Below are 22,642 nucleotides of genomic sequence, written 5' to 3'. Positions count from 1 at the left end.
TCGCCGTTTCCACACCCTCCTTGTTCCGCGCCTGTTTAAAACCCTACGCATCACCGCGCCACTCAAAGCGCTAGACACAGACGTCTTGACACCACATCTGCACCAAGCTCGCGCGCTCAAAATCGACATGTTTGGCAGTCTATGGTGGTGGTGCTCCGGTGCTTACGTATCCAGTAGCGACGCTCTCGACCTGTTTACCTTTATGCATTCGTTACCACAGCTAAAGCGACTAGAAGTGAGGATGATGAGTCGGAGTCTGGATGTCTTCTCCGCTGCGTTCACCGACTCTTCACTTTCATCCCGGTCCCCTGGGTTTGAGTTGAGGGGAGTGGAGACGTTGGTTGTGAATAGCAGTGCCGCGTTTCTGGTGCAGCATTGTCCCAATCTGCAGACGTTGGTGGTGAAGGGGAAGGGCGATGGTGAGGATTGTGCAATGGAGAAGTATGCCGAGCTGAAGGATTTGTTCGAAATCATTCCGCGGTCTAGTCTGAGAAGGAAAGAAACCGATCCGTATTTCGAGTATGCCGTGGGACTGCGGAGTTTTGATGGAAGTGCTGCATGGTCTCTGGCCGAAGTTACCTTTCTTACGACGACGTTTCCATATATACGTCATCTGGTCTTGCGCAGCGAGTCGTACTGCTATCGATCCGATGTCGCGTCTATCATGTGTGCTCTGGGTCAGGGCTTGAAACAACTCAAGACGATGCAAGTCAGCAAGATCGAATATCTTGATATGGGCTATCGAGCGGTGTGGAAACGGGCGGTCATGGAATGTAAGACGGAACAAGCAAGACTGGCGTTATGGAAAGGCAACGAAAGGAGGAGAGTCGCAGCGGAAAACAACGTTGCGAGGTTAGCATTCGGTGAGGTGGAAGCACTGGAGGAGTTATGGGTGGGTGAAAAGAGGGTTGCGAGACGACAAGGTGGGAACGGGGATTCTTGGATATGGCAGCGTAAGCCAGATGACACGGTGGATGCCACGCTGATAGGGATGAAGTGGGCGAAGTATCGTAAGGAGAGGGAGGCTGTAGTCGTGACGAGGGAAATAGGCACGTAACGGAGGAGGTGAGAAGTTGGGTAACTGCGGATAGACTTGTATCTATAGCAAATGGTTCAGTAGGAACAGATAATCCGTCCCATATAGATAGCGTCTAATAGATAACAGGGTACATGATACCGAAGGGGGAGTATGTGTTACCCGGTGAATGCTAACGAAAGCCCACATACCCAAGAATAAGCCATGCTGTCCGTCCTCAGATGGGCCTCTGACGCCAAATTTAATGCAAGAGAACACAAAGCTACCCATCATACAAGCCATCACACGCAAACCACACGTGAAACCTTACATGCAAACTACACCAGGTGGGCGGCCCAATCTACCTTGCATAACCGTTACTACTGCTCGATGGCATTGGTGACGCTGAAGCTGGTTTCCAGATCCTGATTCGTTTGTCATCGCCACCAGAAGCGAACGTAGTAGGATCCTTGGGGTGCCAGGCTACGCTATTGGCGCAGCCGTTAGAGTGTGCGTCGAGAGCTTCGATAAGGAGGCCATTGGACCGCCATATGTATATCCGTGAATCTAAAAGCGTGTATTAGCAGATGATCCTGCATGGAGGTACAAAACAAACATACCCTCGCTGCCGCTGACTACAAAGTTCTCATCGGCGCCGCCAAACGCTGATCGAATCATGAATTGCTTCTGAGCATGTGCCTCGAAGCGTTGTATCACATCCCCAGTGTCGATTTCCATGAGCTTGATTTGATCAGGGCTTATGCTAACGAGCATATGCCGCGAATCCTGGCTGATCGTAACACTCGTCAACTTTGTACCATCAAGCTGAAACTCGGCAATCCTCTCATAAGTGGAATAATCAAACACGACGATCGTGCTCTCTGTAATGACGACTAATCGCTGGCCATCGGATGACAGTGCGAGTCCGTTTACACGGAGCTTCCCATCATCAGCGAAGTTGTGCTTGAGGTTCCCATCGAGGTCCCAGATACTACAGCCCATGTTGTCGTCCTGCGATCCGAGAATAATCCGTGTTCCGGACGGATCCCAAGCCGCGGTGGTACATGGGTAAGTGAAGTCGCTGATACATTGTATGCATACACCGGTCTGCTAGTTTTAGTCGAAGCTATCAGAGCAATCTTGCCGCCTTACCTTGACGTCCCATATCCGTGCCGAGTTCTCTGGTTGCGAGCAACATGTTATGATCTTTGTGTCGTCAGGACTCCAAGCAAGATGAGCGACGCCAGATTTCCTGTGTTCTGCGAGTCGATGTAACACCTTGTATGTGTTGGTTTCGTAGATGAGGATTGTCTGATCCTCGCCTGCAGATGCAAGTTTCGTGCCGTCGTTTGAGTACTGCAAGTACCAAACCTCACCCGTGTGGTGTTTCAAATCAAGAACAGCCTTTGTTGGGAAGTCATCCCTTTCGCAGTTGTGGTCGAGATAGAGAGACGGTGACGCGGCGGTGTTGTGGTATAGGCAATTTGCGATCCAGCTATCCTTTACTTCATCTAGCAGTACTGCTAACCTGTGTTCCGGGATCATGATGCTCGGCGAAATTGATTCTACAGGATGTCAGTATAAATCGCCATAGTCTGAAACTTGCTGCTTACTGGAAAGATCAGAAAGCAGATGCATCCGTGAGTCACCGCGAGCGCCGTCCCATTGAGCTTGATTTCTGAGGTCCTCGGCAGATTGGCACATCATAAGCCTACGAAGCATTAGCAGGATGATATGTGATGGTGGTATGATACTTACGCCGAAAGAGCGTGTAACCTTCCCACATCTCGATGAAGCGGCGTCAACTCTTGCCGAAGTACCGCAAGTGCCTTGCTCAGATCTCTCCGTTCAAGCAACTCGAGGTACTTTTGCTGCTTCAGACAGAATAGCATCACCTCGCGATTTGCGCCCTCGGCTAGAGTCAAGCCTGTAGAACGCTGCGAGCTAGGCTGTGATGTCGACTTTCCCCAGGGCCTTCCGTAGGGAGCATCTAGACCAACACCACCACCGGTATCGTATGTATTTGACCCAAACAGCAGCTCTTCGGCTTCCTCCCAATCACCGTTCAGTACTGAAGTCCGGAATGCCGCAACCGTCGGCCCTTCGAGCTGGAAGCCGCTCTCCTTGCATAGTGCGCCCGCAGCACTGTGGTATCCCAGGTCGGTCAGACTCTGTATCAGTATCCGCGTCACTTCTTCCCTGTCATGGCCAAAGAAAGTTGCAGGCACTGATCCTCCATTCGCTACCGGTCCTCCATTTGTATAGGAGCCATTGCTCTCGTTCCTGCCATGTGTGCTGCCATTTGCGCCCTTGGCCAAGGGCGACCTGTGCCCCGATGACTGTGACGATCCGTTTGCGAAGTTTCGCGAGGGCGATTGTGAGGATTTGGAGGTGTCGTTATCAAGGCGCATCTTCCCTTCCTGTCTGCGCCTGCGCTTCGAGATGTGGCGGGATAAGCTGCCCCGGGTGCCGCTGGCGGGGGGCTCTTCTTCAGCGTCGTCGCTCGCAGAGAAGCTGTGCCTGCGCTTTCCGGCTGTGGTCTGATCGGATGACAGGACAGCGGCAGCGGGTGCGTGGTTGGAGGCTCGAGCGGCGGGAGCGGGCTGGTTGTCGGGGGCAGAGATGACTGGGGAAGAAGAAGCGGGGGACGTCGGGGTGGATGGGTGGTCGGAGGCGGCTGGGGAGGGAGGGTTTGGGGCGATTTCGTCTGCCAGGACGAACGCTGGGTCTGGTTACCCGCAGATGACGCGGGTATGAGTTGGTGGCAGCGCCGTGCCTGGAGGGGTGTTGGCTTGGGGATTAGGGAGAGGGCATAGGCAGCTTCGAGGTGAGGCGCTGTGCTGGAGTGCGCGTGGAGTCGGCGTAGGCCAGGGAGAGGTGGTGAAGCTTGCGGAGGTGAGCTCGGAGGTTTGGAGCAGCTGGCGATGTCACGAGCCGAGAAATGACGATGCCGTCGTCGGGGCCGGGCACCTTTGATGCTATCACAAACGCTCGAGCTGCGCCGAACAGGGGGAATCCGATATGTCGTCGTGTACACGCCGTGGGATCTTCTAGTGGTTGGCTTGGGTTGTATGGCGGTTTGTCGAGGTCCGTAGCTGGGGACCTAGGTGCAACCGGATGCGTTAAGCTCATGTGCCAAGTGGCAGCCACGATGTGCAAGAGATGGCTCAAAGCAGCGCAGATAATACACCACAGGAAGCATTCAAGGAAGAAACGTCCACTCTCTGACTCATTCAGTCAGTTCAAACGGCATTGTCACAGCATGTTGCATGGAATGGTCCCCGGCAGGCATGCGCACCAAGATGCTCGGGTGGATCCGCATTCCAAGGTTGTCACAAGGGACCTAATCGCGCGATAAGAAAGGGAGCTAACGCCCGCACCATGGCCAGCACGACTCACAAGCACGCCCAAGTGCTCGTCCTTGCTGCATTCGCGTCTGTGTCGCCGTAGACGCGTCATGCCTCGCTCCAGGCTGCCTTCCGTCCATTACAGACATGAGCACCACGTCATGTGGAACAGAGTACGCGCTGTCATGCGGATCCATCACCAACATCACCCATCAACTAGCGTCAGACATTCTTCAGAAACCGCAAAGTCATCAAGTCTGAAATGATTTACATGATCATGATCCTGATACCAACTTCACAGTAGCATGTTACTACCCTTTACGTCTTCTACACTCTCATCGTCGCGTTCCCGCCCGCTTCATGCTCCTTGAACCAGTTGAGGAACTGGAACAAACTAGCCTTGGGTGTCCTCTCAAGGCTCGTGTAGTTCACGTACTGCACTCCGAACCTGACTGATGTACCAAGCGCCCACTCGAAGTTGTCTAGAATGGACCATCCCCATGCTCCAGTCACGTTGACGCCGTCCACATGAATCGCCAGCAAAATGTTGTCCAGATATTGCTGGAAGTAGTCCGCTCTCTTCAAACTGCAGAGGTAGGGGTACGAAGTCAGTATATGTCTCACATGCACTTCGTACAGCCAGAACTTACTCAAAAAGCGCGGAATTGAGGTTCGACTATAGAGGTAGAGGTAGGAAGTCAGTATATGTCTCACATGCACTTCGTACAGTCAGAACTTACCCATTGCCCTTCGAAAGGCTCTGCGAACCCGAATTCGCTCACAACAATGTCCGGGATCGATGGGAAGAGGACTTGAGTAATGTGCTTGAGGTAGCGGCGCACGCCGGCAGGTGCAGAGTAGAACCACGACATGGCCGGGTCGGCGGCAGGCCCGATAGGGAAGCCATTAGGGGCTACACTTGCTGAACCAGCACAGTCTGGGAAGGACGGGTGTGACCGGTTGCTCGTGCATGACTCCAGCCCGCCATCAACTTCGAAAGCTAAGAAGCTGGAGTAGGGATCAATGGCGTAAAAGTCGCAGGATCCTTTGATCATGTCCTTTTCCTCTTGCGTGAACTCGGGCAAGAGGTCGCCAAGTGTGTCTTTGAGCGATTGCGGGTAGTCACCGTCAGTCCATGGTCCACCGAACCAGCCAATGCTAAAGTCAAAGTTCCGCTGGCGTGCAACTTCGTCTTCTGGTTTTGTGCTGTTGGCTTCGTAGTAGTTGCCGCTGTTCTTGAAGGTCATGCGGCCGCGTCCTTTGAATTCTTCATGATACCATTTGGATACCTTTGCGTGCGCTAGCAGTGTATGGTGGCCACATAGGAAGCGGGCTTCATTACCGCCTGTGACGCCTGAGCCGTGGTAGACGAAGTCAGTGTATGCCCCACAAGTAGTTCGTACAAAGACACTTACCATTCGGCGCTGGGTAGTATTCCCCTGCCGGATACCCGGCGTATTGCCAATTGCAGTACTGGGGCTCATTGATCGTGAACCACTCGTCGACATAGGCATCATATCGTGTGATGACGAACTTGGCGTAGTTGAAGAAGTCATCCACGATGCGGCGGTCAGTCCAGGCACCGTACTCATTGAATAATGCGAGTGGAGTATCCCAGTGGAAGAGCGTTACTGCTGGATGAATACCATTCTCGTGCATGGTTCTGATCACGTCGTCGTAGTGCGCAATGGCTGCCTCATTGACTGGACCATGTCCAAAGGGAAAGAAACGCGGCCATGAAAAACTAGGGCTGAAGGCTTTAACTCCTAGGCTTGCTAGTCTGGCGAAATCCTGCTTATACAGATAGTAATGCTGATCAACGATGTCGCCAGTGGTGTTATCGGCCACGAAATTCGTAACTCTAAAAACGAGTTTCGAAGTCAGTATCTATCTTGCATGCAATTCACAGCCAGAACTAACCTGTGCGCCAACAAATCCCAAATACTGGGTCCTCTGCCTTCGTCCTTGACCGCACCTTCGATCTGATACGCGGAAGAACTAAAGCCCCATTGAAAGTTCTCGGGGAGCTTCAAGCCCTGTACCTCAGGATATCCGCTTCCTACAAGAGCGTGATAATATTGAGGATCTGGCTGCGGATATGCCGTTGGCTCTGCTGTTGGTTCAACGGTAGTCGTGATGGGGCCCGTGGCGACAGGGCCCACCATGTCCCAGAGCGAGGCGAGTGCATTGGGTCCGAAATCAGTGCGGGTATAGGATGTGGGCTGTGCGGAGGCGTTGAAGCTTGAGGTGCTGTAGCCTGAAGGCAAGACATAAGAGATAGTAGCTGTCCCGTTGCCCTGAGCAGCAGCGGGAGCGGCGAGAACCAGAAGACTCAATAATGGCAGCAATTGATCCATCTTGAAGATTCTACTTCGAATAGCAGGAGATGTTGCGCCAGCAAGATTACTTAAATAAGTACCTAGGTACCTTTACTAGATCTACCTGCATCATACCGGGTGGTTTCATTATGCTCCCCGCTGACGAGTACCTTTGGTCGATGGAGATTACCCGGAAATTTTGAGCTCGGCGTACATGGTACCCCTCAAGAAAGTGCTCAAAGTCATCCTCGTGCATCCGATGTAGTGGATTACAAAAGGCTACAAAGGCAATCGTTGGTCAATCCCAAGGAGCTAGGTAAGCTCCAAGCTTCGTCGCGGTACCGAATGCTCGAGCGTCAGGATTCGCACCAAGCCTGCAAACGTCATCAACGGGCAGGCCAGCGGAACTGGCGGAGTGAATTTCCGTGCCGAAAGAGGAATAGAACGAAGCTGCTGTTGATTGATTGGTGGAGGCAAAGCTTCTCGAAGCCATGCACGGAGCTATTGCGGGGAAGCAACAACCATCTTGACTGATTGTTGAGCTTCCAAGAGACATCGTACGAAGTTGTGTACCCAGATGGTAAGGTGAGCGGCAGAACAGAAGGCATGAACGGTCCGTCGACCGGAGCTTGGTAAAATCAATACAAGGAAACACGGGACGAAAGGACGTAGTCTGACAATAGAGCGGCGCAGCGGCGGGTCGACGACACAAAGACTGTAGATGCCACAGAAGGGGATCGTGCCGTTTTGCCCAGGTGTACCTTTAGTATGCCATTGTCGGGCTTGACCGAGTAGGTTTATTTATTTCATCGCTACGTAAAAGGAACCTGCATACTGCTGCTAGGTTCTCCGGGTATATAGTCTTCGCCGTAACATACAACGAAGGAGGGAAGTCGTCCACGACGAGATTAGGTTGAGTCTTTACGTTTAAGCCTTGCGCTGCTTCTTCGAGGGCGGCTCTTGCTCTGACTTGCGGCCCTTGCCCACCAATGCGCGAATGTCGACTGGTTCTTGGTCGTCGTCCTCGTCGTCATCGTCACTAGCATCCATGACATCCAAGTCGGACAGTTCCTCGTCGTCTTCTTCTTCGTCGAATGTGCCCTCTGTGATCCGTTAGCGACGGGATGCAGAGTAGTTAAGCGCGTGCCACATACTGTAGTACTTAATAGCATTAGGCCACATGTCTTCGGCGATGACGGTAGCAACCTCATCGCCGCCTGGGAAGACCTCGATTTCCTGGTAGTCTTGCGGGTCTTCTTCGTCTTCAGCCTCATCCTCGTCGTCGACCTTCTCCCCTCGCCTGATCTTCTCGAACCTCTCCCTCTCCTCCTTGGCAGCCTGTGCTGACTCCTGGGCGCTGACCCAGCGGTAGCCGGAGACGAAAGAGAAGAGACCGAAGAAGCTAACGGAGGCGTCTGTAGCTGTTTCGACCTTCTTGGCCAAGTCCTTGTATTCCTTGGTCTTAGCCTCTTCTTTCCTCGCAGCACCATTTGCAGTGTCGATTGCCAACTTCTTCCTCATCTCGCCCAGCTTGTATGCCGCATCAGTGAGACCTCCGGTGAGGTCCTTGCCCTTCTTCCAGTTGATTTTGACTGGCTCCGAAACGAGACCTTGCCAATCCTTGGTCTTCCTGTACCAGAAGTTCTTCTCGAGCACCTTGTCTTCGAAGTATTCGTTGTCGGTGAAGCCGAACTTGAGCGAGAAGCTGCGCGGGGAGCCATTGGGGTCGTTAAGCTCGATTCGCGTCACCTCAAAAGTATCAAGACACTCGGCGAAAACCTTGGAGTCGGTGGGCTGGATGAAGTTGTCGATCTCGGGCGGCGCCTGCTCGAAGACGAGCGACCAGAAGTGTGGGATCTTCGTCACGAAGTCTGCGCGCTTCTTGTAGAGGGGTCTCTGCAGAGCTTCGGCTTGGCGAACTGCGGTCGGGTTAGCAATGCGACTCCCTTTGACCAGACGCGATCTGATAGGAATGGAATCGCGACTTACTTATCTCCTCTTCCATGTCTTCGAATTCCTGCTCAAGCGCCGCAAGCTCCTCGAAGCGAGCGGCGACTTCTTCGTTCTTTTGGTGATCCATGGTTTTCGAGCAGCTGCCGCCAGGTGAGCAACAATCAGACTTATCAGACATTGAATGTTGGTGGAATGACGAAAGACTCCAGCCGTGAGCATTGTTTATAAAATTTCCGGACTGCTGCAGGGATGTTTGCGCGACGGACCCACTTAAAAAGGCGGAGGCGTTCGGCCCCACGTACCCGTGCACACGTTCATCCCGGCTTCTGCACCCTTTTGGCAGCACAACGCATCTCTCTATCCTGCTTCGTGAACACGATAGACCGACGGAGTTGTATGGTGCAGAGAATGATACTACATCATGATCCCATTAAGCCGGCGGCCAAGTCATCGGAAGGCTCTTAGGTCGACTGGGAGTCACAGAGATGACTTGCTTTCACTCCGCCACAGCTTCGCTCGCGGCAGTGCGCTCTGGCGCATTCACGATAGGCAGCACCCGACACCCCACAGTGCCTTATAAATTGACTACTGGCTCTGTTTGACGATTGTGTGCAATCAGACTCCCACGAGAACAACACACAATCCGCTTCTACCAGGCGCGACAACGATCCGCGCAATCCTCGCTACGTAGTCAGCCATGGGAGGTCTCGCATTCGCAAGTGTTCCAACGGACTCCGGCAGACCCATCAAAGTCCCTCGCCTGCCACCAGCACTGTACAAGACGCTCTCCGCGCAATATCAAGGCCTTCTGGAGACACTATTCGTACGCGTGGTCGTCCCGCGCGACGCTCCAGCAAAGACAGACCATGGGGACATCGACTTCTTGGTAGAAGGCATTCGGGCACCCAACACCAAAGATGGGATATGGGCCTCGATACAAAAGACTCTCGAAGCCGATATCCATCTCCCACGCGGCGGGTCCTCTTCCTACGCAGTGCGACATCCCAAAATACCAGATGCGCATGTGCAAGTCGACGTTGAACTATCGGTTGGAGATGAGACCGCTGAAAGCGCTGAGCTCTTCGAATGGACGCGCTTCATGAAAGGCGACGCTGACCTCTTGCAAATCATTGGCGTCTCTCATCGTCCGCTGGGTCTCACCTGCAATGACCAGGGCCTGCATGTACGAGTTGAAGAGATTGAGCCATACAACAAGAAGAAAGCGCTGCTGTTTCTCACACGAGATCCAAATCTCGCGATGGCTTTCTACGGCATGGACGTCGCGAGATACTGGTCAGGGTTCAAGGATGAGGTCGATCTCTTCGACTGGGCTTCCAGCGGGAGGTTCTTTTCGCACAAGATCTTCGAAGGACGTGTCGAGAAGCACAACGATCGAGCCCGTCAGGCGAAGCGGCCCATGTACCAGCGTTTTATAGAGGACTACATGCCAGCGCATCCCGACAGAGGTGATGCAAACGCGTGGACTAAGCAGCAAGTACTGGAAGAGGCTCTTGCAGTTTTCAAGAAGCAGGACGAGTACGACACTATGATGAAGGATCATCACCTCAAGACAGCGGAAGAAGAGCTCTGGAAGGAGATTAAAGTCACGGTCCCGATACAAAGCAACTCTCTGGCTCTCGTTCTGAAGGGCTTGAGGCGTTGGGTCGTGTTCCAAGATAATGAGCCGCGCATTTCGTCTGAGCCCAACCTTGGTGAGCCTTTGATCTGGTCCAAATTTGTATCGGCGGACAACAAGGACGCTGTGCTCAAGTGGGTGAAGAGCAACTGGGAACAAGTCAAGGCTTTAGAGAAGGCGCGTGCGAATGCTGCCAAGGAAGCCGCGAAGGGAGCATCGTGAGATCTGGATCAGGCTTATGAAAGTAAGGGTAGGTAGTGCAAGGTGCAGACATGACAGAGACTTCATGCCGTAGTGGTACTGTAGATACTGATTCCAATTGTGCTCGCACGTGTTACTGTACGCATCTAAATTTTGCGGTTTCTGTGACGTAACGCGTGGATCTCTTAAGCCGATGGTTCCCATGCAGCTGCGGGCCTTCTTAACGCGAGCATGATCAGACCTGGCTTCGCGATGCAAATTTTCAGTTTCGTAGGGGTAATAGAATCGAGTTTCGAAGGGGTAATACGGATGATTTTGTAGGGGTAATCAGAATACCTAAAGGTGGGTCGCATGGTCGAACCTGCCACTTCGGCCCGATGAGAAAGGGCAACTTGATCACGACGATTTACAACATTTCTCCGATGGTCAGTAGGTATCGCTGCGAGTGAATTGCGCTACGCTACTCGTTATCTTGCCAAGATTGTGTCCCAAGGTGGCTCTTATCTTTTTTGCTTTGTGCGGTACCGGATGGTGACGAACCTTCAAAGGCACTACCTTGTCAGACGGATCTCGATCGACAGAACCCAGCTACCACTCACAGAACTGCTTTTTTTCGCACCGAATAGCTTGCTCGCATCCACAAGTCTCCGCCAAACGAAGATAAGCCCTACGACAACTTCGATCCTCTAGCGCGTGGACGAGATGGACGACCAGTATCCCGAGCTGCAACTGCCAGAGTCACGGGTCTTGATCGTCATAACGGGTACACATTCATGAAGTGAACATTATTTGTTCATCCGTACTGACCTTACTAGGCGGCACGATATGTATGCGCAAATCTCCAGATGGACTTGTACCTGCGCGGGGTTTCCTCAAAGCTGGACTTGCACCCAGACCAGTCTTCAATGATGGATCGTACCCCGAGCCTTTGGAAATTGTTACCGACGATAAGGGCACACGCAAAGCTGTTCAAAGTCTGAGAACTCCAGTCAGCACCTATGATCGCCGCGTGCGATACTGCGTGCTCGAATTCGAGAAGTTGCTCGATAGTAGCTCTATTGACTCGACTGGCTGGGATCAGATCGCCCGGACGGTTCAGCGAAACTACCAACTCTTCGATGGTTTCGTTATTTTGCATGGCACAGACTCTCTGGCGTACACGTCGTCGGCATTGAGTTTCATGTTCCATAATCTGGGGAAGCCTGTGATATTGACGGGATCTCAAGCGCCAATGATGAACTTGCAAACCGATGCACAGGACAACCTTCTGAATTCTCTGATCATTGCTGGGCATTTCATGATACCAGAAGTGTGTCTATTTTTCAACTTCAAGTTGTTCCGAGGAAACCGCGCGACCAAAGTTTCTGCAGAAGACTTTGACGCATTTGGTAGCCCAAATCTACCACCGCTGGCTACTGTCTCATCTACCAAGACGAACGTCCTGTGGCATCGCGTTCATAGATCTGTCGATCTAAGACCTTTCACTATACAAACCAGTCTGGATACAGCACATGTAGCTTGCCTGCGTGTGTTCCCAGGTATTACACCTGCAATGGTAGATGCAGTCCTACGCTTGGAAGGCCTCAAAGGGCTGGTACTGGAGACCTTTGGAGCCGGAAATACCCCTGGAGGTCCAGACAGCGCAATGACGCGATGCTTAGCGGATGCAGTAAAGAGAGGGATCGTGATTGTGAATGTAACACAATGTCTGAGCGGCAGTGTCAGCGCTCTGTACGCCCCAGGAGCGTACCTCGGTCGTGCAGGCGTCGTTTTCGGCCAGGATCTAACCTCAGAGGCAGCGCTCACTAAGCTGGCATACCTCCTTGCGCTACCGGATGCTACCCCCGAAGAGGTTGCGAAGCGCATGTCCGTTTCCTTACGTGGCGAGCTCACTGAGACCACAAGGACACATTTCGAGCACCCGTCAAGAAGTGGTGTCCTTACCCCTGAGCTTTCAAGTCTCACAGCGCTCGGCTATGCTGTCCAAAAAGGTGACCTGCAAGCGACTAAAGACATAATTCGAGGGGAGCCTCGCTGGTTGCTGAACGATGCAGATTATCAAATGAACAGCCCTGTAGTAAGTGCCATTCCATCCACTCAGCATCCTCATGATTATCTCTACCCTCCGAGTCACCTTCCAACAACAGCACGCAATTTGAGACCTTCACTGTTCCTGTATCATGCAAGAGCCGGTATCGGAAGGGTTGCACCATATTTGCAGCACGGCTGGTAACGCATACACCATTATCAAGATAAAGAAACGAGACGCCGCCGGCCCAGAGGGACAGAGCCAAACAGCTCACAGTTGTGCCCCAGTAGTGCGGTGAGACGCAGTCGCTTATCTTCCAGCCCATCACCACATTGCATTCGCTTCTGGAGCGACTTAATCCGTCTGAGCGAGATTGCGTTCCTTGCTGACGTGCCGGTGTAGCATCTTGCGGCAACAAGCCCCAACGTTGAGATTCTGCGCGACTTCCTGGCCCAAGGCGCCTCTGTGCATCTTCGAAACCGATCAGGAAATACCCCGCTCTTCTTGGCCGCAGCGGCTGGCTTACCAGATCACGTACAGACATTAATCGACGCAGGAGCCCATCTTCACAGCGATGAAGTCAGTGCCGCAAAGCTGCATGCGTCAGAGGGCGACGGCAACGCTGAAGTTTGGAGCCGTGTGATTGGCTGAAATGTGCAGCACGTTGAGCACTGCTGGGAGCACGGTTGATTGTGGCTGCTTGTTGGCTGCAGCCTAGCGAGCGAATTGTCTATATGATGGATGCATGGCGCCTCGAAATGTCGCCATATATGGCACGTTGGTCCCCGGAGTCTGGTGACGCACCGGAATCAGCCCGACGAATGTTGCGGCGTTGACAGAGGTGAATCATTGGAGTTACGCGACAATATCCCGGCTGCTATCATGGAGCGCAACCCACTCGGAATCTTGCCGCTGATAGGAGCACTCGTGGTCGACCGCAGTTGTGTAGTAACGCTGGTATGGCCGGGGTCGACGTGGACATGAAGGTATACACCAAACGATGGTGCTGGATAGACCCGCTATGCTTGTGGGGAAGTTATTCAAGTGCGTGTCCACATATAGATTGAAGATGTACATCGACCAGGGCGTCCCGCTAGAGGCATGGAGACCTCGGGAGCTTGTTTCAGTTAGTAAAAGAAATCTCTGTGCCAAGCACCGACACCGTGATGTCCCTTACACTCGGGGTAACTCGTTGATAGCACGTTTCCTACAGGTGACGGTAGATGGCTCCGAGTTCAGCAACGTGTACAGCGCAGCGGTTTCTGACGGCTCCATATATCCGTCATTCGCGGTCCCTGAACTTAGTGTATCCCCGCATTGACTCGCAGACACTGCCCCTCATCGATTTCTTTGCGTTACGAGCAGATTCGAATGTGGAGCGCTCGTCTACGGATTAGCCTACCAAGCTCGTTGCAGTCGGATGATAGTGCACGCTGCTCGCTTGTGTATGCATAGTATGGCGTGTCGAAAAACGAAAGGCGATGCTGCGAGATTGTTCCGCCATGGCCCAGTAGAGCAACTCGAACAGTCTCGAGTGATAGAGTGGACCACTACGGGCATATTGCGCTGGCCAACTGTGGTAAGTACTGGCCGCGGTCAGGTGTTCGCGATGTCAAGCGGAGCCTATTCGCCCTTGCGGGTGGACTATTAGGTAAGGCTTTTCCCAGCAATGCAAATGACGAGCCCAAACTTGGCTGTAATGTCATACAAAAAACGGCTCGTTTCGAGCTTCTCCTGTTTCTCCGGTCGGCGTCTTTGACCGTAGCTCTGCTCTTTAAACATTGCGTGTGTCTACGTCAAAGGTAAAGGAATCGGACCGCAACCTCAACCTCAGGAAACGACGACTAGCTTCGCGCAACCCTGCATAAAACGACTCACGTGCCTGCCATCGATCGCACTATCAGAGGCTTGACCACCTTTGTGCGTCGCAAGCACGTTATTATCTGCCCGCCGAACCGGCATCGCTGACGCCGCCGAACCGAATCCCTCCCAAGGTTACCACTACCCTTACACCAAGTCCTTATCTCACCCTCACCCGCCATTGAGCTACTGCCTACTTCCCGGAGCCCCAGGTGACGACTGCCCGGTATCCTCGCGCCTTGGCCCTGTTTGTGTTTTATATACCCACAACGACCCTTCCGAAAGTCGCAACTTCTACAGGACAGCGAAAAAAATTCTCTAAAGCACTTCTTTTCGCCCGAATTCCACACTCAAGGATACACGAATGCAAAGGACCGTCGTTACCATCAACAGCAATGGCCGCCAATCGGCGAGCTTCATTCGCGTGGCCGCCGCACTAGGATGGCAAGTACGAGCGCAGATGCGAGACTTGAACGGAATAGTTGCGCGGGAGCTGTCGGAATTGGACAATGTCACTGTCTATATCGGCGCGCTGGAAGACAAGAAATTTCTCGACGATCTGTTCAAGAGCGCGCAATGCGCATTCATAAATACCACGCACTGGGGAGACGAGGTTTCGATTGGTCGATCGCTTGCCGATGCCGCAAAGAAGGCCGGAATCCAACACTACATCTACTCTAGCATGCCCGACCACTCTGTCTTTGGCAACAACTGGAGATCACTACCACTATGGGCACCCAAGTTCACAGTCGAGCAGTACGTCCGCCAAATCGGCCTGCCAGCAACTTTTGTCTACTGCGGCATCTACCACAACAACTTTACCGGTCTCGACTTCCCGCTATTCCGGATGGAGCATCAGTACGATGGAAGTTTCGTCTGGCAAGCACCATTCCACCCAGATCAGCCCCTGCCATGGTTGGACTCGGAACACGATATAGGACCAGCTATTTACCAACTATTTAAGGAAGGTCCACGAAAGTGGAATGGCAAGCGGTAAGCGTGTTCTGCATCTGCATATCCCGGTCCACATCATGCGGACAGTCTCCACAGTGGTTCGATCTGGTGGCTTAGCATCACTGCTGGTCGACTGTAAAATTTTCCGCTATTTCTCGCATGCTGTCATGACGTGGCTGCATCACAGAATACCTGTAGGGCACGTGTAATTTTGGACTATGTACTGACTGACTTAGGATTCCGCTTGCCTTTGGGTCAATGACCCCGAGAGAAGTCTGCAAAGCTTTCAGTACGGGCCTCCGGAGACCAGTCCGCTACAAGCGGGGCCCCATAATGATCAACGTGCCCACACCCACAGGCTATCGGGAGCACCTTTCCGCACTGGAGTACACGCTGGGCGAGAAGGGCGCACCGTACTTTGGACCCGATCTTGAGCCAGATGTTCCCAAGGTCTCCCTTGAACTGTGGGAGGGAAACCGATCCATGGAGGAGTATGCCCAGGAGGTGTTCCCTGTGGAAGAGGCTGCCAACGGTCTCACTTGGATGGAAGAGGTAGAGACGCCTAGGAGAGAGATCGAGATCGACTTTGAACAAATCAATTGCTGACGGCTGGCTTCATCTTCCAGGGCGAGATTTTTCAGCATTCCAACGTTGTCCTGGGTCTAAGCGAGCAGCTCAACCAGGCGCGACTCTAATTCCTTCGGTTCGACATGTCCCCTTGGTCCCCGCGGCGTCGGACGGTAGCATCTCAACGGCGTCTGGCCTTACCTTTCCTTTGGAGTATTGGGGTAGAAAAGCGGTAAAATGCATGGCGATGGGATGCCTAGGGCGGCAATCCCGGGCTTTTTCTGCGGGTCCATGTCGTTATCTTGACCACACGTGGTTTCCTCGCTCGACATCGCGCAAGCATGGTGTTTGGGCTGCCTTTTTCAGCGTGTGCATACACTGCGGTATACCAGGGGCGGTGGTGATCTGCAATTTTCAAAAGTTAGTCCTTTCTTAATCATTCCACTAGGGAGATGTCCACTTGACTGTTTCATGGAAGCGATGTGGGTGTACCGGCTAGGTGCTCACCGATTACGATCGGTGTATTGCGACGGTGTTTGAACTGTAGCCAAGATGAAAATGATACATGAATACGAACAATTGCCAAGATGAGTCGCACCAGGTCCTTAGTGAATCATGGGGTCGTGGAGGGGGGCGAGGCAATTGGGCTATGCGAGACGGACGATTGCTGACATAAGCGACCTCGAATTTCCTGAAGCTGGACTCTATGCGGCGACGACTGCAACTCCGCCCGCCAATGTCAGCCGTCCTACCCTGCACGCGGGCTACAGCCCAGCGAGTTGCCTTCCGAGCCGTACGATGTAAACGATTTGCAAGCACCGAGACTGTCGCCGCCGATGCAGCGCCTACGACGCCCATATTGCCCGCCAGGCCTGAGCAGCGGCTGTCAACACGGGAGCCGGATCTCAGCCAGCGGCTGCACAGAGCCCTGTATCCGCAGTTGTATGGAGAGGATGGCCAGTTCAAAAGCGGGGAACTGGTGAGAATGAAGCGCCGGAAACAGAAGAAGCCCATCGACTCCAAGTGGCAGCCGGTGATGAAGCAGAAGAGTGTAGACCACCAATTGTGTACGGCCACCCCTCTATGCCCAGCCACATTGCTGCATGTTGAACGATAGTGCAACGGCACATGGCGGTCATCTACCGAGGAAGAACGAGCTGACTCTATCCCGCAGGCCATCAATTCGGCGTACCCGTCTTCAAGCCCACAACGCTCAACATCAAGAAAACCTGTCCCAACCCCATCTCAGCCGTGAACGCCTCGCAAATCAGCCTCCTCGACCCCACCGGAGCACGAACCCGCCTTTTCGCAAAGGACAACCCAGAATGCGCACGAGTCGGCGACATCCTACTTGTGCGCCAACGCACCGGCGATCCCTTCGCTGGCGTATGCATCAACATCCGCCGTCGCGGTACCGACACTGCTATCCTCCTGCGCGGCCAGCTTACCCGGGTCGGCGTGGAGATGTGGTATAAGGTTTACAGCCCACTGGTAGAGGGCATAGAGGTTGTGCAGCGCGCGGCCAAGAGGGCAAGACGCGCCAGGTTGACGTACATGAGGACTGTCAAGCACGACAGGGGAAGCGTGGAGAATGTCGTCAGGATGTACCTCAGGCAAAAGGCTGCCCTGGGTACGTCCGAGGGACAGAAGAAGAAGGGTGCCGGGGCTGCAGCGGCCATGATGGGTGGCAAGAAGAAGGGCAGGGGCAAGAAGAGGTAAACATGCGATGGCGTCTTACACTGCATCACCTGGGTTCACTGGATACGATAAGCATACTGTACACACATGTACAATACTACGAGCAATATCAAGGACATGATGACTTGTAGCCTGAGCGTGAAGCAAGATAAGTGAGTTGTGCTACAAACAACGCGGATAACAATAATGATCACATAAGTCAAGCGTAAGCCATTAGGCTCCCTCTCCCTCTGATTGCGACTAACACATCCAGGATTATCGGACTGGCGACCTCTCTATTCCATTGTGGGACCCGGTCCTCGACTACTCTGCTCACAACCTAATGCACCGTTCCATATCCCTGCTGCTGCTGCTGAACGTAACCCTGCTGTGCCGGCACAACCCCATGGCCTGCCTCTACACCTGCCGGTGCCGGCGCAACAGGCACACTCTTGTGTCCTCCATTCTGTACTTTTTGACTGTACACACCCGGTGCAGGACGCGCGTTGTAGATGCCCGCGCGTATCTCGTCGCGTCGCTTGATGTACACGTATTCGACGTAGAAGGCGTGGATATGACCGGGGAAGTCTGAGCGCAGAAGTCAGTACATGTCCCTTGGGTAGTTTTGACAGAAGACACTTACAGCCCAGGATTGTGAGGAGTAGGTTGATGAAGAAGTCGGCGCCGCAACCTGCTACGAGAAAGACACCGAGGGGTGGGACTGTGGATGGATTAGCTGGGATTTACTCGGAGGAGGGAAGAAGGAGCAAGCTTACTGAAGATTGTGATAAGGATCAAGAGTAGCGTTTTGATCATATTTGCGATTGGCTTCTGTTTCGCGCTGTAGTGATGTACTTGCTTATGCGCTGCGATAGTTCCAAGGTTGATGTCTGAACAGGTGATGACTGTTTGTCTGCGTTTGAGGTCGCTTCTCAAGTTGGTAAGGGTATGCGACTAGCTATTCGCGGGGACTCTCAGGACTTATAAACAACCCAAAGGCCATCACGCCCATGCGTAAACCTTACTGAGCGCTGATGCTTCAACGTCATGATCCTGGTCCCGGTGTGGCTGATTGGCTAGCCACAGTGTGGCGCGGATGTCTCCGGATGGCGCATGGTGACGCTGACGCGTTAGGTTGGCGGTTACCTGCTACGAACCCGCCGCATGATTTGAGTGTCTTTAAGAAGCTTGCACCCACAGCCTATCGCGTCTAGCAATGGATGACCTCCTGTGGCGTTGTATGCTGTTCTGTTCTATCTGCGCTCGTTGTTACCCGCTATGATGAACCAAGCCTTGTCGCGATGCGTTGAGCTCCGGCATGTCTTTCTTTTTCCCGGTCCTTCTTACAATATCTGAACATGGCTAAGTATACAGTTTCACTTGAAATGATGGCCAGTGGCACCCACTCATACAGAGTCAACAAAAACTTATGTATGCGCCGCCAATGCCTGCTGCTTTCCTGGACGTCCGTATCGTTTGGCTCCCTCTGAAACCAGCCTTCCAATCTCACCGACGAACATCGACACGGCATACTGGTAAATGCATAGACGCGAGCATCTGGCGGCGTTTTCTCTGTCTTCTGAATTCACGTTCACTAGCAACCAAACATCCCTGTCAAGCAAAACCTTTGACATAGAACATGGATGCGACACCACCTTTGGAACAGGTCCTTCCGATGGCAGGTCTTCGATAAGAGTCTACTTCAAATCTCCTCTGGCTTGGCAAAATAATCGGTGGAGGCGCAACACCTCTCATCCAAGTCAGCAACCGGATATGCGGCCAAAATCAGCCTCACAGGGCTGACATCCGGGTGTTCGGGCAACGAGAGCCCAGCCTCAAGGTCACGCGGCTGATCAAGGTACGCTTGCATGTTCATGACATGATGTTCCCGCCAATCCTGCAACTGTACCAGCTCGGTTAGGAAGCACGAAATGGAAACTCCAAGCTTTGCATACGCTGTGGCGTTCTGTTCGATGGGAATACGATGCTTGGTATCCCTAACCAGTATAAGCTGCAACTGTGCGACTCGGTGCCTGGAGGTATACATAGCTGGCTTGTGCTTTGCTGAAATCACTTGAGACAATGGCGCCCGTTCTCATTTTCGAGCCACCTTAGCAGCAATCATGACCGGCGTTTCGCCTTCCAAACCTCCTATGACTCCTGCCCCTACAACGACCCAAGGCTGGTTGCATGCATCTTTCTTGGGTGCAGCCTATGCACCTCACGCTCGACATCAAATCCGTGCTTGTATTCAAACCAAATTCAACCGCTGTCGAACGGACGGGTGGTATGGTTGGCCGATTGGCAAACGTGTTGGAGTCATTCTCGGCATAGTCATTGCAGTCATCATCATCCTATCGTTATTGAGATGCTGCTATAGTCCCCAATACTCTCAAGCACGAGAGAGAAAGAGACCAATGCTCCTAAGCGAGTTGCGTAGCCAGCAGGCTGCGGAAGAAGGGGTCGCGGCTGAACGGCGTTATGTGGAAGCGCTGTACGGCGAAGCTAGGAGTGCCCAAGGGGGAGACAGCCACAACAGTAGAAGTGTAAATGGCGGAGAGCTGGTTGGAGCAAGACAAGGCCAGGGAGGGCTGGGCAGCGGAGGTCAGGACAATGAAGAAGCACCCTTGGAAGATGTGCCTCCAGCATATCACGAAGCCGTGAGAGAGGGTAGATGTACGCGTATAGAGGTTGCACCACACGCGAATGGCAGTTCCTTCTCAGGATGGCCGCCAATGTACACAGATGTAATGCAGCCTGCGCCTGTTGCAAACCCTCCTTCGCGAGTTCCATACCCGACCTTGCCACAGTCTCCGAGAAGATAGAAACACCAATGGTATCCTGGCGTTGGCTGCCACTTTCCAGCCGACGATATGTTACTCCTCTTCCTGCACTCAGCAGCGAGCGTACCAAGACCCACCGACAGACGTTCCAGAACACTTCTTTTTCGAGCCAAGTCCTTGAGGCTCAACTATGGCCAACTACGGGGATGAGCGACACACTTACAAACGCAGAGAAGAGGGGGAAATCGACACATCCGGCGTTTATGTCGAACCTGCATCTGGACAAACGCTTTTTGGGGCTTTTTGGCACATGTATTGGATCTTGATTGGTGGAAGTAAGGCCAAACGGTCAGGCTGAGAAGATGGTCGAGTGTCAGATCGGTGTATGCGTTGTGCAGCGTCAAGGTCAGCCTTACGTCGTAGATTTAGTAAATTATGTGAAGAACAGAGCTACCAAGGCTTGCTTCCACTATTATCCACAACTGCTATACATGGTCTATCGTGAACTCGTTTCGGGGCGACCGACTTCGTTGCATTGTGAGTCACTACTATTGCAAGTTCAAGAAAGTAACTGACTGCTGAACTTCGCTGAACCAGCAGACAAGAATATCTGAACTGCATATTCACATCCTTCGTGTTCGTTATTAGGCAGAGCAGAATCTTTGTTCGCGTCATCAGACGTCCTTCTCTGCGCAAGTGGCCTGTATATCACTTGAAACCTCCTCGCCATAAGCAAAAGACGATCAGCACATTGCATACTGGGGGCTATCCTTTCGAATCTTTTGCTATGCCGACCACGCGCCCTCGGCCGACTCAAGCACCTAGCAAGGAATCGATCCGCACAGCCATCATCGTCGGGCTCATCATCAGTCTTCTCGGTGTCATCGTTCTTACCTACCTCTTGTACCAGCGCCGCTTACGACGTAATGTAAAAGCCGGTAAAGTCATCGGCAATTGCGAAGTAGGGGGATCGGAATGGCAAAGTAGAGCGAGACGAAGGATCAACGACGAGCAGAAAGGTCTGGAGGTTGGCGTGGTTCGGGAACCGTTGCCAGTTTATACGAGAGATGTTGAGCGGGGCGAGAAGAGGTTGGAGATGGGAGTGGCAGGGTGAACGTCCTCGATTACTGTCTTACGTGGCGAAAGTGGTCTGCTGAAGGTGTGAGGATGGTTGTGCTGAACAGGGCGAAAAGAGTGGACACTCACAGCCACCGAGGTGCAGCCAATTGCTGGTGTTAACTCGGGTATCCTTCTTATGATATTTTTCGACTCCTTCAATTTCCCTTACTTCTTGACATGCATACACGTCTATCCAGTACGGTAGTACTTTTCTTCGTGTCCATCCGCACCGTTCACTCCATTGACGCTTTCATCGACATCTTCCCTTGCCCTCACTGTTCCAGCTCCGGGACCCAGCTCCTCCCCGATGACCATGCCGCTGAAGTTGCCGTTTTCGTCCATGTATTCATCCATATTCTCGGCTGTTATCCAGCCCGATGCGCCGGGCGCTGAATCATCCAGTATGTCGTCGCCATCGTCGTCGCTGCCATCTGGATCGGGATGCAGGTCAGCGCAAGTGTTCAGCGCATTGAACAGCTCTGTGATACATGTCTCAGTGGGTTTCGAAGTGTATGATGGTGGCAGCACGGTGATTTCGAGCATGTGGATGTCATCGTCTTCGTTTACGGTTTCGGCATCGTTGAGTGAAATGTTGACATATAGCGCCTCAATGGTGGACTTGTACTTCATCGTTGCGTGGAGCGCGAGGGATGGGAACGGAATGGATACGCCGACGGGCGAGGGCGTGCTCTGGAACAAGACGACATTTCTGCAGTCACGTATTAGCATGGTTCATGGTTAAGCATCAGCCAGACCTACTCTGAAGACACCCAAATGTCAACGCCCTCGACTAAGTCCTCTTCGCCCTCGCGCTTTGAGCTGAATTTGCTGAATGCGGTATCTTGTTTAAGCTGATCGGCAGCAGTCACCAGAGTCATGCCCTCATAATGAGCATGCAGGACGGGTTTTGCGCCAAAGAAAGAAGTCGGGGTCTGGGATTGGTGTTCTGATAGCGGGGTGAAGTCGTCTGCCTTGGGGGCGCTGTCGAGGTGCTGGAGTGACATAGCGGGATATCGTGATATAACGTGTCTTAGTCTTATTATGGAAAGGGAAGAAGAAAATGCCGACACGTGGTTGTAGTGCGAGCGCGCTGCTGTTGATGTTTAGACGTGTATAGGCAGCTAATTACTGAGGGACCAAAAAGTCGCGGGAGCTAATCGAGCGTCATCGCCCCACCTCGGCT

General features: G+C 52.9%; 9 protein-coding genes across 9 annotated transcripts; 4 read left to right on the top strand and 5 right to left on the bottom strand.

The window, feature by feature from the left end:
- Positions 1–1,376: 1,376 nt before the first annotated feature.
- J4E93_002814 (uncharacterized protein) lies at positions 1,377–4,445 on the bottom strand (the record flags this gene model as incomplete). Its single annotated transcript, XM_049340755.1, has 6 exons — positions 1,377–1,582; positions 1,636–2,122; positions 2,168–2,580; positions 2,629–2,726; positions 2,774–3,743; positions 4,415–4,445. The coding sequence occupies 6 exons, from the start codon at positions 4,443–4,445 to the stop codon at positions 1,377–1,379; spliced, it is 2,205 nt and encodes a 734-aa protein (XP_049201637.1).
- A 244-nt stretch (positions 4,446–4,689) lies between these two features.
- Positions 4,690–6,719, bottom strand: J4E93_002813 (uncharacterized protein; the record flags this gene model as incomplete). Its single annotated transcript, XM_049340754.1, has 5 exons — positions 4,690–4,948; positions 5,013–5,038; positions 5,103–5,716; positions 5,778–6,223; positions 6,283–6,719. 5 exons carry the CDS (start codon positions 6,717–6,719, stop codon positions 4,690–4,692), a joined length of 1,782 nt encoding a protein of 593 aa, XP_049201636.1.
- Positions 6,720–7,607: 888 nt separating this feature from the next.
- J4E93_002812 (uncharacterized protein) lies at positions 7,608–8,760 on the bottom strand (the record flags this gene model as incomplete). The annotated part of the gene is made up of 3 exons (XM_049340753.1): positions 7,608–7,783; positions 7,835–8,599; positions 8,670–8,760. The coding sequence occupies 3 exons, from the start codon at positions 8,758–8,760 to the stop codon at positions 7,608–7,610; spliced, it is 1,032 nt and encodes a 343-aa protein (XP_049201635.1).
- Positions 8,761–9,330: 570 nt separating this feature from the next.
- Positions 9,331–10,491, top strand: J4E93_002811 (uncharacterized protein; the record flags this gene model as incomplete). Its single annotated transcript, XM_049340752.1, has 1 exon — positions 9,331–10,491. One exon carries the CDS (start codon positions 9,331–9,333, stop codon positions 10,489–10,491), a length of 1,161 nt encoding a protein of 386 aa, XP_049201634.1.
- A 681-nt stretch (positions 10,492–11,172) lies between these two features.
- On the top strand, positions 11,173–13,150 carry J4E93_002810 (uncharacterized protein; the record flags this gene model as incomplete). The annotated part of the gene is made up of 3 exons (XM_049340751.1): positions 11,173–11,233; positions 11,286–12,547; positions 12,902–13,150. 3 exons carry the CDS (start codon positions 11,173–11,175, stop codon positions 13,148–13,150), a joined length of 1,572 nt encoding a protein of 523 aa, XP_049201633.1.
- A 1,573-nt stretch (positions 13,151–14,723) lies between these two features.
- Positions 14,724–15,919, top strand: J4E93_002809 (uncharacterized protein; the record flags this gene model as incomplete). Its single annotated transcript, XM_049340750.1, has 2 exons — positions 14,724–15,352; positions 15,550–15,919. 2 exons carry the CDS (start codon positions 14,724–14,726, stop codon positions 15,917–15,919), a joined length of 999 nt encoding a protein of 332 aa, XP_049201632.1.
- A 697-nt stretch (positions 15,920–16,616) lies between these two features.
- On the top strand, positions 16,617–17,599 carry J4E93_002808 (uncharacterized protein; the record flags this gene model as incomplete). Its single annotated transcript, XM_049340749.1, has 2 exons — positions 16,617–16,947; positions 17,055–17,599. The coding sequence occupies 2 exons, from the start codon at positions 16,617–16,619 to the stop codon at positions 17,597–17,599; spliced, it is 876 nt and encodes a 291-aa protein (XP_049201631.1).
- A 298-nt stretch (positions 17,600–17,897) lies between these two features.
- Positions 17,898–18,373, bottom strand: J4E93_002807 (uncharacterized protein; the record flags this gene model as incomplete). Its single annotated transcript, XM_049340748.1, has 3 exons — positions 17,898–18,145; positions 18,201–18,278; positions 18,334–18,373. The coding sequence occupies 3 exons, from the start codon at positions 18,371–18,373 to the stop codon at positions 17,898–17,900; spliced, it is 366 nt and encodes a 121-aa protein (XP_049201630.1).
- Positions 18,374–21,648: 3,275 nt separating this feature from the next.
- J4E93_002806 (uncharacterized protein) lies at positions 21,649–22,463 on the bottom strand (the record flags this gene model as incomplete). Its single annotated transcript, XM_049340747.1, has 2 exons — positions 21,649–22,168; positions 22,219–22,463. The coding sequence occupies 2 exons, from the start codon at positions 22,461–22,463 to the stop codon at positions 21,649–21,651; spliced, it is 765 nt and encodes a 254-aa protein (XP_049201629.1).
- Between the last annotated feature and the right edge of the window lie 179 nt (positions 22,464–22,642).

Source organism: Alternaria ventricosa, assembly GCF_023758065.1.
Source record: "Alternaria ventricosa strain BMP 2768 chromosome Unknown scaffold_4, whole genome shotgun sequence".
Lineage (NCBI taxonomy): Eukaryota > Fungi > Ascomycota > Dothideomycetes > Pleosporales > Pleosporaceae > Alternaria > Alternaria ventricosa.
Note: the sequence above shows the minus strand (reverse complement) of the source record. Positions and strands in the feature narration are given on the sequence as shown.